Genomic DNA, 16,933 nt, shown 5'->3' with positions numbered 1-16,933 from the left:
TATTCATAATACCTTTATATTTAGAAAGCATTTTTATAGAAAACAAAGCGTTTTTTTATTAGAAAACAAAGGTCGCGTTTTAATACAACACCAGATATGAGAACACACACCAAAGAATTGTAAGAAATTAATCTTAAAAAAGAAAAAAGCACAAGGACAGGAAACAAGGTATACGGCACCTCTGAGAACCTGCCATCAGACTGACTGGAGAGAAACATATAACCTCCCCACTACTCCCACACACACATATGTACAGGTTATAGAAGCAAAGATTTGTAAGTCACATTGGAAGACAGATAAACACACCTACCTACGTATATGTGTGCATGTTTTCCTTAACAGATAACAGGGGTTTCCTTCATTTCACTCAAAGAAATTCCTGATCTAAATCTATTTCATGCCTAACACTATAGACAGGAAATATCATAAAGCAAAAGTTTCCATTTTCCTGCGAGCAGTTAATTGGAAGTATAAAATGTGTTTTTTTACTTTCTCAGTGTAAAAATCCACATACAGAAGTTGCTAGATAGTGCTTGCCATTTAATTATAACTTACTAACATAAAGCTTTATACAGTATTATTTACATTAAAAGAGATGAAAATCAGCGCTTGAATAAATGATCACTGCTTCCAAACATTTTTAATACTTATACATGGAAGATAGCAAGAGTACAATATATTTTTATTTACTAAAGAACTGTTTTCTCCTCACTGACAAACTGGTCCCTGACTAAAGAAAGTCTCCATGGGCTGACAACTATTCTGCCTTCCAGGGGTATTGATACACAGGTCTCTTCACTGGACCTTACAGTTCTCACCGTCCTTGGAGGGCTCAGCTCCAGCTTCCAGGCTGGGGGCCAGTCGGCCTCGCTTGGGTCTCACGCTCTCTCTAGGGCTATCTGCTGACCTTCTCTCAGGAAGATTATTGACTGAGAGAGTTTTTGTGGTGGGTTCTTGGAAGGCAGTACCTGAATCCACTGGGCTGTGCTGAGCAATCTTGACCTGCAACACAAAACATTATTAGTTACAGGCTTAAACCACATTCACATCTTCTTATAGCATAAAAAATAAAGAACTAGGTCGTCAAGTTTTAAGTTAAGTTCTTCTTCTCTAGGAACTGTATACAACTGTAGGTAGGCCCCTACCTACGAGAGAAGTTAGGATGTCAGACCAAACTTTCCACAAGTCATCAAACTTTCCTTGACACCTCTGATAAGCAGAGAATTGTGCCCAAGGTAAGAGTGATATTTTCAGGCCAAAAGGAAAACTCTTTGAGGACAAAGACTATGCCCTATGTTTCTAAACATCCTTAGGTTCCACAGCTTGAGGGACCACATGATAAATGTTCAATGAATTCCTAAATGAGAACCCAAATATGCCTCCGTCTGTCCTGAGTTTTTGCTATCACTTAAAATAAGAATAATCCAAATTAGTAATATTACCTTTATAGGGTGGAAGCTTTACCTAACATTTAAAAGAGCTAGGATGGTTTCTATGTATTTTAAGCATTCTCCTCATATTATTGTTTGTTTCCATATTGAATTTAGATTACAGCAGAAGGATAGCTATCAAGTAATAAAGCTAGAGAGACTAAATCCCCTCTCCAATGTTCTACCTTTAAAGAGAAAAGGGTATTTCAGGAAATAGACTTCAAGTAGATGAGAGGGGGAGGTAGCTGGTGAGTCCCAGACATTTTCAGATTTATAGAGTAGTGAAAAACGATATGGTGACAATAAAAAGAAAGAACAGAAGGAAAATGGAAGTATAGAAAAACTTCACTCAACCAAAGTTAAAGGCAAGAATGGAACACTGAAGTAGGATGATCTTTAAAACAAAAAGAGGTAACAGGTACAGGTTTTAAAAAGTAACTATGTGGGGGCAGTGCCTGTGGCTCAAAGGAGTAGGGCCCCAGCCCCATATGCTGGAGGTGGTGGGTTCAAACCCAGCCCCAGCCAAAAACAGCAAAAAAAAAAAAAAAAAAAAAAAAAAAAAAAAAAAAAAGGTAACTATGTGACATACACTCCTTGATCCAATGATTTCCAGGGACCTCCTTCTGATGTAAGAAAAGAGAATGGAAATTATTTTCCCATGTATATTCTTTCCATAGAAAGTACATGGTTCTAAAAGACAGTTACATACACTTCATTACAGAATTATCTAATAAATCTGGCCAACAGATCAACACCCCAGAACAGACGTTTGCTTGTATCTCAGATTATATATAGGACACTGAAAAGAAGCTGCCTTGAAAAGTCAGGCCTTAGTGGAAAATTACCATCCATGGGAAGTGGGAGGAAAAAAACAGAGCTTTACTGGTACTATTTAAGAGAAATACTGACACAAAAGACAAGTGTTTCCCTTGAATCTATCAAATGTGGGACAGTCAAATGTTTAGATCACCATTAAAACAGACTGAGAAAGAGAAACATCCGATAGAGAATCTGAGCCCCATAAGATTCTTTCTTAATTCCAATTAAATGGCCTTAACTCTGCTTTCCTAGGTTTCTTCCCTAGGCTCAACTTCTGTGATACTGAATTGAGGAAATTATAGATCAGAATTTAAACTGTGGATTCGACCTTCATTAGGCTAGCCTAAAAATGACCCAAAACTAAACCAGGTCAAACTCACCAAGTATTTAATCTCTTAAGATAGTGCGTCTACCAGAATGCGCCTCGATTTATAAAAGACTCTACTCTAACAGACATAAGCAACCTATATGAAATCTCCCAAAAAAAGAAGAGTCCGGGACCAGATCGCTTCACATCAGAATTCTATCAAACCTTTAAAGAGGAACTAGTACCTATATTACTTAACCTTTTCCAAAACATTGAAAAAGAAGGAATACTTCCCAACACATTCTACGAAGCAAATATCACCCTGATCCCCAAACCAGGAAAAGATCCAATAAGAAAATTATAGACCAATATCTTTATTGAACATAGATGCAAAAACATTCAATAAGGTCCTAGCAAACAGAATCCAGCAACATATCAAATGAATTATATACCAAGACCAAGTGGGTTTTATCCCAGGTCTCAAGGTTGGTTCTATATACATAAATCTATAAATATAATACGTCACATAAGTGAACTAAAAAACAAAGACCATATGATGCTCTCAATAGATGCAGAAAAAGCTTTTGACAATATCCAGCATTCTTTCATGATCAGAACACTTAAGAAATTAGGTATAAAAGGGACTTTTCTTAAACTGATAGAGGCCATCTACAGCAAACCCGCAGCCAATGTAATATTGAAGGGAGTAAAATAGAAAACATGTCCACTCAGTAAAATAGAAAACATTTCCACTCAGGAAATGTCAGGAACCAGACAAGGTTGCCCACTGTCTCCACTGCTCTTTAACATTGTATTGGAAGTGTTATCTCAATCAGGCAAGGGAACACGATGAAGGGTATAAAAAATAGGGTCAGAGGAGATCAAACTTTCACTCCTCACAGATGATATGATTTTATACCTGGAAAACCCCAGGACTCAACTACAAAACTCTTAGAAGTGATCAAGGAATACAGTAGCGTCTCAGGATACAAAGTCAATACTCATAAATCAGTAACTTTTATATATACTAAAAATAGTCAAGCCGAAAGAACAGTTGAGGACTCTATTCCCTTTACAGTTGTGCCAAACAAGATGAAATATTTGAGAATTTACCTAACAAAGGACATGAAAGATCTCTATATAAAGAGAATTTTGAAACTCTGAGAAAAGAAATAGCTGAAGATGTTAACAAATGGAAAAATATACCATGCTCATGGCTAGGAAGAATCAATATTGTTAAAACATCCATATTACCCAAAGCAATTTACAAATTTAATGCAATCCCTATCAAAGCACCATTGTCATACTTTAAAAATCTGGAAAAAATAGTATTTCATTTTATATGGAACCAGAAAAAACCTCGAGTAGCCAAGACATTACTCAGAAATAAAAACAAATCGGGAGGAATTGCGCCACCATTTACTATACTATAAATCTATAGTGATCAAAACAGCACAGTATTGGCACAAAAATAGAGAGGTAGATACATGGAACAAAATTGAGAACCAAGAGATGAATCTAGACACTTATCGTCATTTGATCTTTGATAAGCCCATCAAAAATATAAATTGGGGAAAAGATTCCCTATTTAACAAATGGTGCTGGGAGAATTGGCTGGCGACTTAAAGAAGACTGAAAATGGACTCACACCTCTCACCATTAACAAAAATTGACTCTCACTGAATAAAAGATTTAAACTTAGGACATGAAACTATAAAGATTCTTGGAGAGAATGCAAGAGAAACTCTTGAAGACATTGGCCTAGGAGAATACTTTATGAGGAGGATCCCCCAGGCAATTGAAGCAACACCAAAAATACATTACTGGGATCTGATCAAACTAAAAAGCTTCTGCACAGCCAAGAACACAGTAAGTAAAGCAAGTAGACAGACCTCAGAACGGGAGAGGATATTTGCAGGTTATGCTTCTGACAATGGTTTAATAACCAGAATCCACAAAGAACTCAAACTTATTAATAAGAAAAGAACAAGTAATCCCATTTCATTGTGGGCAAGGGACTTGAACAAAAACTTCTCTGAAGATAGGGACATGGCCTACAGACACATGAAAAAATGCGCATCATCTTTAATCATCAGAGAAATGCAAATCAAAACCACTTTGAGATACCATCTAACTCCAGTAAAAGTGGCTCACATAACAAAACCCCAAAACTACAGATGTTGGCATGGATGTGGAGAAAAGGGAACGCTTTTGCACTGCCAGTGGGAATGCAAGCTAACACGTCCCTTTTGGAAAGAAGTATGGAGAATACTCAGGGATCTAAAAGTAGAGATCCTGCCAATTCCTCTACTAGGCGTATATCCAAAAGACCAAAAATCACTTTATAAAAAAGATATTTGCATCAGGTTGTTCATTGCAGCTCAATTCATAATAGCCAAGTCATGGAAGAAGCCCAAGTGCCCATTGACCCATGAATGGATTAATAAATTGTGGTATATGTATACCATGGAATATTATGCAACCTTAAAAAAGATGGAGATTTACGTCTTTTACATTTACATGGATGGAGCTAGAACATATTCTACTTAGTAAAGTATCTCAAGAATGAAAGAAAAAATATCCAGTGTATTCAGTCCTATTATGAAACCAATTTACAATCACTCACACTTTCACATGAAGAATAGATCACAACTATGGCCCAGGATGAAGGAGGGGAGATGAGAAGGGACAGGGGAGGTGAGATCAAGTGAGGGTGAATGATGGGATCACACCTATAGTGCATAATGCAAGGGTACATGTCGGATCTATTAAGTATAGAGTATAAATATCTTAACATAATAATTAAGTAAACAAGATGAGGTATATATTAACTAGTGTGATGTAAGCGTTCCTAATTCTATATGAAATCAGCACATTGTACCCCGTAAATGCATTAATGTATACATGATCTATGTGTTTATGATTTAATAAAAAAATAAAATTTAAATTCAACTGGAAAAAAAATACAATAAGCTTTCAAAAAAAAAAAATAGTGCGTCTATACCCCACTTTTACAAATGATTCTGCAGCCATAACTAGGAAAGGATAAATATGTAGATAACTCACTGAAAATGAACTTCACCAGTAGAAAAAGAATGCAAGGCCCATCCATCTCCACATGCTAAACTAGCAAAGCGACACTGACAACACCACCACCATCCATGGTGGGCTTTACAGTTTAGAGGACAGTCCTTTAGCACTGACTGCCAAGCCCAAGTTCAGGAGGTCAAGTTTCTAATCAGAGTCCCTTGTTCCCAGCAAACTAGTAGATGATTCTGGGCTCATTTGTTCTAGAAAGGTAACAGAAAATAAGCCTCACCTAATAATAGGCATCTCACCTTTTTTTTTTCCTCTTTGAACTTGTCAGATGTCTCTAAAGGTCTTAAATGAGCTAGGGAATTGCCTCTCAAAACTTAGCCAGTCACCTCTCAGGGAAAAGTTTCTAAGAACTGCTTTAGGAAATAATACCTTATTCTAAATTTTTAAAACTAAATGATGAAATGTGCTTAACAAATCAGACAAGAATTTCACAGGGCAACTCAGAAAATGCTGAATTAAATTAAAATTTCCTAGGCTAGGTTTTGAAGAGTCCAAATCCAATTATAATGTCTCCTATAGCCTCCTCTCAGAAAGATTCCCCTCCTTATTCATTTGCAATAAATTGCTTAGCAATTCATAACTGCTGGTGCCTACTGAACTGCATATAGATAATGCACTCAACACAAATCTGCAGGAAGCCATGCTTACTACTCCCTACTCAGCAGATTCAACAGCAGTGTGGAGAATAGGCCCCCTAGTGTGCAAAGCTTTTTTTCCTAGGTAATAATTCTGAACTCTACATGCAAACTGCTTTTAGCATCAATTCCTCATAAAAGTAGAAAAGAATAACTTGTATGGGGATTTCATAAGACAATTTCCTAACACATCTTTATAAACATCTACTATTGCAGTCACTTCAGCACGACAGTCACAATTCTATTCATTCAGCAGATATTTGCTGAGCATCAGACATTACATTAGCTATGAGGACAGGGCACATGTAAACCAGAGATATAACCAGTAGCCTCACAGAACTCAGACTGCAAATGAGAAGACAGATATTTAAGCAAGTAAGTATAGTAGAGTAAGTTGCCTTAAGACAGTAGAGGTACAGAGTATTAGCTTTATGCTATGGTTTTGTTCTAAGACAGCCAGACTAATTCTTCATTTGCTCTCTGTTAGTATGAGACAGACAGGAATGGATATTATAATACTTTGTCCTGAGGTGTGGGGGATGACTCCTAGTCACCCTTCTCAGGAAATGGCACAGCCTCTACCAGGACCATAAGCTAAACTGTACCTATACTCCAAATTCAGTGGGTATCTTATGGTTAATAGTCTTGGTCAAGCTTAGTAGGCTCACTCTTTAAGGCAGTGGTTCTCAACCTGTGGGTCATGACTCCTTTGTAACAATGAAAATACGTAACAGCATTAGGAAGGTTGAGAACCACTGTTTTAAGGGCTCTAGTTGCTTTAAGGAGAAATTATTTGTATGGACATTGGAAAGTCAGGCCCTATTTTAGTATACTCTTCAGTGTTTTGCTATTGGCAGCATCCAAAAGTTAAAGTTTAACCTGTATGGGTGTATGTGCGTGCATGTGTGTGTGTGTGTGTGTGTGTGTATGTGTGTGTGTGAGAAAGAGAGAGAGAGAGGAAATTTGGTGGGGGAGAAAGAAAAATTTTGACAAAATGGTAGAATATTTCTAATTTAAGTAACAGGTGGGTCCATTTCAGTGAATGAAAGAAAATTTCAGATCTTTCTTCTTTGCCTAGGAATTAATACATTTTTATAATAATGTAAAAATTATGAACAAACTTATTAGCAGGTATAATTCTTTCATGTTTATAGCTCTTATACATCAACAAAAACCAACTTTACAAATCTACTCTTATTTAGATGTAGCTAATCACAAAGGTTTTCACGTTTTGGTATCTAAACTTCTCACCAGGAGCAAGCATACTTCCTTCTTTAAGAATTATCGCATTACACAGAGTCTCATTTTCTTCATTCTTTCACAATACCTCCTGCCATGAGAGTTCAATAAAATGAGAAAATAAAATATGAGGGTAAAATAAAGTATATATACTTCACACACACAAATAGTACCTGCTGGTATGGATTATAGTAATAGGAATAAAAATCTGTTAAGCAAATACCTTCTACGCTTTAAATTTTTAAGTGCTGTTCGTAAGGTACCGAGAGGTCACTAAGATCTGTTCCTACCTAACAATCAAAATAGAGAAATCCCCCCCAAAAAAGGAATTTACAGCTAGGGGAAGATGGGGAGAATGAAATGTTTGAAACAAACAATGACCAATACCTGTGACAAAAAATAAAAAAACAGCCTACCTCTTCAAATCCTTCAACAGTAATGCTTGAAACTTACTTATAAATACATTAAATTCTGATCCAACAATTCCATTTCCCATCAGACTATGTATAAATGGTCTACTGAGTCAGGGATGAGATGGTGCAGCTCGATGGTATAATGCCCATCCTCTGCCTTGTTCACTGCTGACTGACTTATACCATACTGAAAAGGTCAGACTTCAAATGGATCCAGTGACTTAGGATCCCATGTCCAACCTTTGCCCAGGCAACATTGCAATTTTTCAAACAGTAGAGGAATGTTGACAGTAGCTTACCTTTTGTGATCTGCTGCCACCAGCTGTTGGTTTGGAGGATTCTGCAAGATTTTCCTTGCCCAGACTTAGGGGGGAAAGTGCTAACTTCTGCGCAGCCAGACGAGGGCTGGTCCGAGTTGCCATGGTTGTTCTCCGCAGGATATACGGACTAGTTTTGCCTGTTGGAATGTCAGCAAACCCTAAGGGCAAAAAAAGCTGACTGTCAACACTGCTGGTCCAATCCTATACACAACAGAAATTATATTCATTAGGCAAAGTTTTAACAAAGATAAAGGTAACTCCAAAAAATACTTTCTCCAATCCACAATGGATAATGGACTAAGTTTCACAGCTGCCCTGGAAGTCACCAAATTCAATCAATAACTAATAGGTTTTCTTTTATTAGAAATATAAGAAACTGTAATGGGAGGAGAGGGGGAAATAACATCACACAGAAAATATTCTTTTCTGCTTTTTCTTCATTTATGTGGATGTTTTACTCTGCATTTTTCTAAGATCTGAAGAACACCAACAGGCCTTATTGTGGAATTCGAACTGGAAGAAAAAGAATTGGTAAAATGGAAAATAAAAATAAAAAAGAAAGGACAACTCTTATCTAAAGAGGGGATGTGTAAAATGGTAACAGGTACTAGAGGAGACCACCCTCAAATGGATACAGGGTGGGAGTTGAGACTGACCTTCCCACAGGTAATTTCACACTAGTTCACGCGGAATCCTTCCACAGAAGGAACTGACACAACTTAGGTTACATTGTTTGCGTTTGTTAGGAAAAGTCCAAGTTCTAGTTGAGTCCTTCACCTAGGAGGTGTGCCCTATACCTCCACGTTATACCCATTAGGTGGGAGCTTATTGAGCCCTTGATCACTCTCCTCTTCATAAATTTAGGGCTTTTGATGACCAACAAAGAGAAGCCAAATCCAAGCACACTAAAAGAGAGCTTATCACACATATTTCAGAGTGGCATTCAGGGTTAACTAAAGCAGCACTTGTTTTTAAACTTTTAACTACAAATAAAAATCACTAATGAGACTATGTTTGGGCCAGAGTTACTCAGAACAGTGCTTCTCAAGCCATCTATGGCAAAGAATTTGTTTTGATGTGGGGGAGAGGGAGGATAGTAGAATAATGCTTGGATGTTGTAACAATGTCAAATTGTTATTAAAATTTCTAAGCTCTTACTCTCAATTTCTGCACATTTTTTTTTAAACCAATAACAAATAGTTCCTAGACTAGCACTGGTCCCTGGGCCAGGCTTGGGAGAGCACTAAGGTTTTGTCTTGCCTCAGCCTCCCAAGTAGCTGGGACTACAGACGCCTGCCACAACGTCTGGCTATTTTTTTGTTGCAGTTACCATTGATGTTTAGCTGGCAGGGGCTGGGTTCGAACCCACCAGCCTCAGTGCATGTGGCCAGGGCCATAACCACTGTGCTATAGGTGCTGAGCCAGCACTAAGTTTTTTTAAGAAAAAAAGCAACAACAAAGTGTGGTGAGTGGCTACAGCCAGGGGGCTAGCCAGCATCACAGAGCTGCTCTCCAGCTCACCCGCTAAAAGAGTAAGACATGATTAAAGGTAGGAACTCTTGAAGGGCACTGGGAATTTGTCAGCTTAAAAAATACAAAATTCTAAGGCTGGGCACAGTGACTCACACCTGTCATCATAGCACTCTGGGAGGCCGAGCCAGGTGAATTGTCTAAGGTCAAGAGTTTTGAGACCAGTCTGAGCAAAGTGAGACTCCATTTCTACTAAAAATAGAAAAATTAGCTGGCAATGTGATGGGTACCTGCAGTCTCAGCTACTTGGGAGGGTGAAACAAGAGGATCGCTAGAGTCCAAGAGTTTGAGGTGGCTGTGAGCTATGATACCACAGCATTCTACCCAGGGTGAAAATGTGAGACTCCATCTCAATAAAAAAGAACCATCAAACTCTAAACAATAGGTTTTGAATGGTCATTTTTTTAATCTCCCAGATCTTTCTGTATTGTGACATGAATAATTAGATCCTAGACATTCTCTCATGAGAAAAAGGAAAATATGTACCTATCCAATTTAAAAGCAGACTATTGATTGTAAAAGTCAATTAGGATTGCTATACAATAATGTAAAAAGTAAAAGCTTCTGTCTTTTTATAGGTGAATTTTTATATGGAATATCAAAAGAACACATACAATTTTATTTTTGAATTATGCCTACCTTTCTTTACAACTTCTGGAAGTCCCTCTGGCTCAAATTCAATATCTTCTGTGTCCTCTGCAGGCTGAATACCACTTTTCACTGCTTTCCTACTTCTTTTAGAAAATACCTCTGGGGTAGGAGGTGCTGATCCTCCACTATTCTCCCATATCCCACCGGATCTCTGCCTCTTGCCAGAAGCTTTATTTTGGCCAGATGATAACTTCTTTTCAGCAAGAGAAGGGACTGGAGATGGTGCTGAAGCAAGTGGACTTAGCAATGGAGACCGCTGAAGGTCAAGTTTAGACTGCTGCGAACAGAGACGAGCAACTTGTGTTTCTAACATCTCATTAGCTTTCTCTAGTTTTTCATGGCTTATGAGTAGGGAACAGTACTTATCTAAGTATTCATCTGCTTCCCTGGTTTTTTCTTCCAAAGTTTCTTTCAGTTCTTTCATCTCAGAAATTAATTCATCTCTCTTACCATCCACAACAGTATCTGCCAAAAGAAAGTGGTATGTCATATGTAACATGCATCGTGATATAGATGTGTTCTTTGATTTTTTTTGAGAAGTAGGGGGAGATTTACCCATCTATGTTCTTACAGTTCAAACTCTTGTTTGGGAGGCATCCTATTAATAAGGTACATATTCTCATAAATGCATGATTTTTATTGGGATAGCTTAAAAAAATCCACCAAAATCTCAAACTCATATTTCAGCCAACCTATTAAACTTTCTTATAGCACTACTTACATGACATCAAATGAATTAATTTTTTACATACCTTATTTTCCCCAGTCCATTCTCTCCATCATAAGTGAATGAACAATAGAAGTCAGTAAAGCTTAAGAGGGCTCTGCCATATGGCTTTGGGAAAAAAGGATAGAGCCAGTGACAAAAAAGAAAAACCTCTGAAACCAATTGGAATAAATGGGGGTCTGATGGATAAGAGCTTGGGGAACACTAAAAGATGGGTGTCTTTCAACTTATAGTTGCCACAGGTGGGACTGAACCCATTACAAAAACTCCCTATAACTCCAATCTATGTTAAGCACTCTTCCCAACAGAAAAGACCTTTGACCTGCCCTGCCAAGTGATAGTCCACAGAAACCACTCTAATCAATGCTGCTCCAGGGGCAAAAGTGGAGAAAGTGACAAGGAGAATTACCAATCCTTTGCTATTTATTTTGCCTGCATTCCTAAAAACATAGCACCCCTACCCCATCCCTTCTCAGTTAACTCACAAGGATGAACCAAAGACAACCAGAATCAGCTATTTATAAATTACCAATGCCAACTCAGATGCCTATCATCCTTTGACAGAGAAACTACTTAACTGGACATCAACATGAAAAACTCTTCTTAGAATGGCTCATTAAGGCTCACGTCTATAGTCCTAGCATTCTGGGAGGCTGAGGCAGGTGGATTGCCTGAGCTCAAGAGTTCAGAGACCAGCCAGAGCAAGAATAAGACCCCATCTCTATAGAAAAACTAGCCAGGTGTAGTGGTGCATGCCTTCAGTCCTAGTCACTCGGGAGGTTGAGGCAGGAAATTCACTTGAGCCCAAGAGTTTGGGGTTACTGGGAGTGATGATGACACTACGGCACTCTACCCAGAGTGTCAGAGTGAAACTGTCCCAAAAAATATTAACAAAAAGCTCAGTGCATGTAGCTCAGCAGCAAGGGTGCCAGCCACATACACCAGAGCTGGTGGATTCGAACCCAGCCCAGGCCTGCCAAACAACAATGACAGCTACAACAACAACAACAACAATAGCCAGGCGTTGTGGTGGGCACCTGTAGTCCCAGCTACTTGGGAGGCTAAAGCAAGAGAATCGCTTCAGTCCAAGAGTTTGAGGTTGTTGTGAGCTGGATGCCACAGCACTTTACCAAGGGCAATACAGTGAGACTCTGTCTCAAAAAAAAAAAATAATAACAAAAATTTTAAAATATATATTAAAAAAAAGAATGGCTCATTAGTAAAATGAACCACCAGTTTTTTACGTGTTCTATAGAACATGAGATATAATGATTCGATTTCAAAATAAAGGCTTCATTCTAAATACTACAATAATCGCAGAAATTGTAAAATAGATAATTGCTAAATATCAGCCCTCAGTAATACAGTAAAGCACATACACCAGAAGTGTATTATTTCAACATCAGAAAAAAATTTGGCTAACTGATGTGCCCCAGTTAATGCCCACCTGTTTTCTGCTTCTCCTGTGCAGCTTCAAGTTGAGACAGTTTTTTCTGCAACATTTCCTTTTCCTCTTCCAGCTGTTTACAGGATTTGATCAACAACTTTATTTTCCCCTGGGCATGCTCATTTTCCTTCTTCAGCTTATTTACATATTTTAGATTGTCCGTCTGGAACACAAAAGTAATTCCATTTAAAGCCTTGAATTTCTTTTTATCAGCATATGGAGAAACAACTATGAAATATAACTAAGAATCACATACTGTAAATTTAAGAATTATTAGGTTTGAAACAAAATATCTAAAGATGGCACAAAGCAGTTCACCTTCTCTTTTCAGTTTCCTAAGTCTCCCCCATTGAAAATGTGGTTTTATAATTCTCTTCCTTAGTCTCACAAGCATAAATCATGGTTCTTAAGATAGCATCCTATTAAGTGCCCATTATGAATGTATCTATGCAATGGGAATCACCCTGGATTGCTGATTAGTTCATAGACACCTTCCTGGTAGGTACAAAATTCTCAGTGAGTGAACTATGTTTTCATTTGTAAACATAATTTCAATACCTAGGACAGCATTTGTTTTAGTCATTTCAAGTGAAGGCCAAATGATATAGCTCGCTATACCAATGTAAATTTTATAGTGGCTCAAGCAGAAAGTGGATAGAGTGGGCTGGGCGCAGTGTGGCTCATCTCTGTATTCCTAGCACTCTGGGACGCCTAGGCAGGTAGATTGCCTAAGCTCAGGCCTTCAGAGACCAGCCTGAGCAAGAACCAGACTCCACCTCTAAAAACAGCTGGGAGTTGTGGCAGGTGACTTTAGTCCCACCTACTTGGGAGGCTTGCTCAAGAAGATTGCTTGAGCCCAAGAGTTTGAGGTTGCTGTGAGCTATGACACCACAGCACCACCCTCTCAAAAAAAACTGTGAATAGAAAGGTGAGAGAATTGTGTCATACACATCTCAGTGGTACAAGTTCACAGTTTCTTATCCACAATTCTGAAATCCAAAAAGAGCTATGGAAATGATTTAAAGGTAAAACCTGACCTGAACACACCTTGTGAGACTATCCATACATTTTTGCAATAGAAATATGAATCTATGGGATATCATCCCAGACTCCACTGGGTATCAGGTAATATGAGGCATTTCATTGTAGTATGTAATATCTTTTAACAATGATGATTCTAAAACAATCAGATAAGAAATCATGAACATAGAAAGGAAGACCAAACAGCAGCAGGAAGAAGAGAAAAACCTGAGTACCATATTCATGTTACAAGTAGATGACACAGCGTGGATTTCATTCTTTGTTTATTTCACAGATAATTATTATTTTTGAAACAATTTGATAGCAACATTATAGTAAACCTGCTCTTTCAGAACTTCATATTTCTGATTTCAATCACAAATGGATTAAACCCAAAATCTAACATTATTAATCATTTAATATTATTTTGAATTTTATCATAAATATTATAATTTTAAAAATTTAAATCATCCTCTAAGAAGGTGATTCTCAACCTTCCTAATGCCAGAATGTATTTTCATTGTTTCAAAGTGGTCACGACCCATAGGTTGAGAACCACTGCTCTAAGACCTTTACTGGAAGATACTTATTTTCCAGGTTCATTATTACACATTCTGGGTAATATTCATCTTATAAAAAATATCCAACCTTTTCCAGATAAAAATTACTGCAAAATCATCTTCAGACTAACAATCTAGAGACTAGGATTCACCTCCATTTTTCCTAAAAAATGTTTTATGATTCTTATATGGAGAAGAAAAGGAGGATATGACTAGGGTGCTTTTCCACACCTTTTCCATACATCATAGGAAAGTGGGTGTGGTATAGTTAACTTAAAGACAGATCATTCAAGATTTTGCAATTGCCCACCAAATTATTCACTATAGCTGAAGAGGTCTGCCCTAATCTGCTATGTGGCTTGGTCTTCATATCTATCTCAAGAAGTTTTTAAATTCCTCTAGCTTGAGAGTATTCATGGAACAAGAGGTAAAGTTTACTTAAGTTATGAGACTACAGATTCATCCACTCATTTTTAAAAATAACTCAGCAGAGAATTGATGAATGCTATCATTTTTGACTATAATGAAAGCACTTAATGCTAAGCCATTGAAACCACTACTACCTATATGAACCATTCTACATCATGAAGCACTGAAAAGTGAACATACCTTGGTTTTCTTCAATTCTTCTAAAGTCTGAGTGGTAGCTTTCAGGGAATTATTGAGTTCTTCTTTACTAGACTTTAAGAGGTCCATCTCCAACTTCTGGGAGTTGAGATATTCTTCTTTTGACATCAATTTCTCTTGGTATGTCTGGATTTCTATTTCATGCTAGGGTAAAAAAAAAAAAATTACTTATGCAAGGAGGCATAGCTAAAGAGAATTACAAGAAAAACAAAACAAAAAAACAATAAAAAACCCTACTGTTTCAAGGACCATTTTCAAAGAGTTTTTGCAACTCTACTATTCTACTCCAAAAAAAAGATAGTGCAGTTAATATGAGACCCCTTATAAGGGGGTCATATAGCATAGTAATGATGTATTGACCTTCTTGCAAAAAACGGACAAATCACCATAGTTGATACACACTCTCCAGCTCCGCAATAACCAAACCCTACATTTTACCTGTTTGTTTGTGTCTGAAAGCAAAGCCTGGTGTTTCTTCTCAGCTTCCTGAAGCTGTAGCTGATATTCTGCTATTTCTTCTCTCATTTTCCCATCTTTTTCCACCTGGTCTTTGTGTATGCAATCCAAACTCTTCTTCAATTCACTATTTTCTAGCACAAGCTCCTTCAATTGACCCTAAACAGAAAAGTATTAAAATTGTAATTGTGCTTTTTATCATAAAGAACCTGGATATACCTCCTTAGGAAATAAAGAATACAGTGGGGGAAAAAAATCATATATGGGTAAGACAAAACCTATATAATGCTATATAATCCTTAGCAATGGATTAACTTTAAATGTTGACTTTACCTCCAGTGGGACTTTTCCTCTGCACTAGCCCAAACATTTCAAGGTCCCATCCACAGATACCACAAGATCGTTCTGAAAACCCAGTTTCAACTCAACCACTCTAGGACCATACCTTCCTATGCTTCCAACTTAGTTTATTTAAGGTCTTCCACTATAACAATTCCTTGACCGCCTCAACTGAACAGCTACCACCTTCACACTTAGTCACCTCCAGATTCACATTTTCTTCCTTAAGCAGCTTAGGCTCACATTCTGTTTCCTTCCAAATGCCCTCAACTCTTTCACTTTTCCCTCCCTTTTCTATAAAGGACTTGCAAACCCAGCCCTAGAGGTGTCTAACTTCTCCATGCCTGAACCCACACACCCAACAGCTGTTTCTATATGTGTTTCTATAGGTACAGAGTCCGCTTCCTCATCTCCCTTCACTTTTTTCTTTGTTTTAATTTGTATTGTTTTATTTTACTTTTACTTCAGAATACTACAGGGGTTTAAATGTTTTGGTTACACAAATTGCTTTTGTACAGTTTAAGTCAAAGTTGTAAGTGTGCCCATCACCCAGACAGTATGCATTGTACCCACAAGGTGTGAATGTACCCTTCCGACCACTCTAATCAGTTCTGTCCCAGTTCCTCCAGGATAGCTTTCCCTATCATCAACCTCTATGCTGCAAATTCAAGACACACTCTCCTGAACTAATCTAACCCAACCTTCAGGTAGCGCTGCTGACCAACCCTTCCTTCTTGAAACACTCCTTCCTCTTGACTGCTAGGACATCAGTCTCCTGGTTGGCCCTATCAAGACGTCTCAGTTTCCTCAGCTGGCTCTTACTCTTCCATCTCACTATGTGTGCGGCAGTCCCTCTAGCTAGGCCCCGAGCTACCTTCTCTCTACTATTCTCTCTACTATTCCTGTCATCTTTAAATATTCCCTCGTTACAGAACTAGCGTAATTAATTTTCCTGCCCTAAACCTTCCATAGCCTTCATACCTATCCAATCTTTTTTCAGGTCATTTTCTTTTGGCTCCAGCCACAATGGCTTCAATTTCTAAAAAAAATACAAAGATCTTTCTAATCTCAGAGCTTTCAGCATACTGCTCTATAGATGTCAAAGGCTCCTTCCTCTGCCCAGTCTTTGCATGGCTGACTTCTTGTCCTGCAGGTAACATCCTCTGACCATTCCGCCTAAATTACTTTATTCCCTTCCCCCACGCCCTCAGTTCCCTTTGATGATTCTACATTAAAGAATTTTGTTTCCTTTATAGTACTTATCAGTTTATTATGTTATATATTTCCTATTTCATCACTTTTTGTATGTCAAGA

At 37.8% G+C, this 16,933-nt stretch overlaps 1 protein-coding gene across 1 annotated transcript in view; it reads right to left on the bottom strand.

The window, feature by feature from the left end:
* Positions 1–613: 613 nt before the first annotated feature.
* CENPF (centromere protein F) overlaps positions 614–16,933 on the bottom strand; it is a 62,872-nt gene continuing 46,552 nt past the window's right edge. The window contains exons 15-20 of the mRNA XM_003802049.2: positions 15,263–15,439; positions 14,807–14,968; positions 12,618–12,780; positions 10,432–10,908; positions 8,242–8,420; positions 614–1,002 (exon numbers count right to left, since the gene is read on the bottom strand). Of these exons, the coding sequence (XP_003802097.1) occupies positions 796–1,002; positions 8,242–8,420; positions 10,432–10,908; positions 12,618–12,780; positions 14,807–14,968; positions 15,263–15,439 (1,365 nt within the window). The 3' untranslated portion in view covers positions 614–795. The remainder of the gene's footprint in view (positions 1,003–8,241; positions 8,421–10,431; positions 10,909–12,617; positions 12,781–14,806; positions 14,969–15,262; positions 15,440–16,933) is intronic.

Source organism: Otolemur garnettii, unplaced genomic scaffold, assembly GCF_000181295.1.
Source record: "Otolemur garnettii isolate 467f Iridium unplaced genomic scaffold, OtoGar3 scaffold00229, whole genome shotgun sequence".
Classification (NCBI taxonomy): Eukaryota; Metazoa; Chordata; class Mammalia; order Primates; family Galagidae; genus Otolemur; species Otolemur garnettii.
The sequence above is the reverse complement of the archived record's forward strand: the minus strand, read 5'-3'. Positions and strand labels throughout refer to the sequence as shown.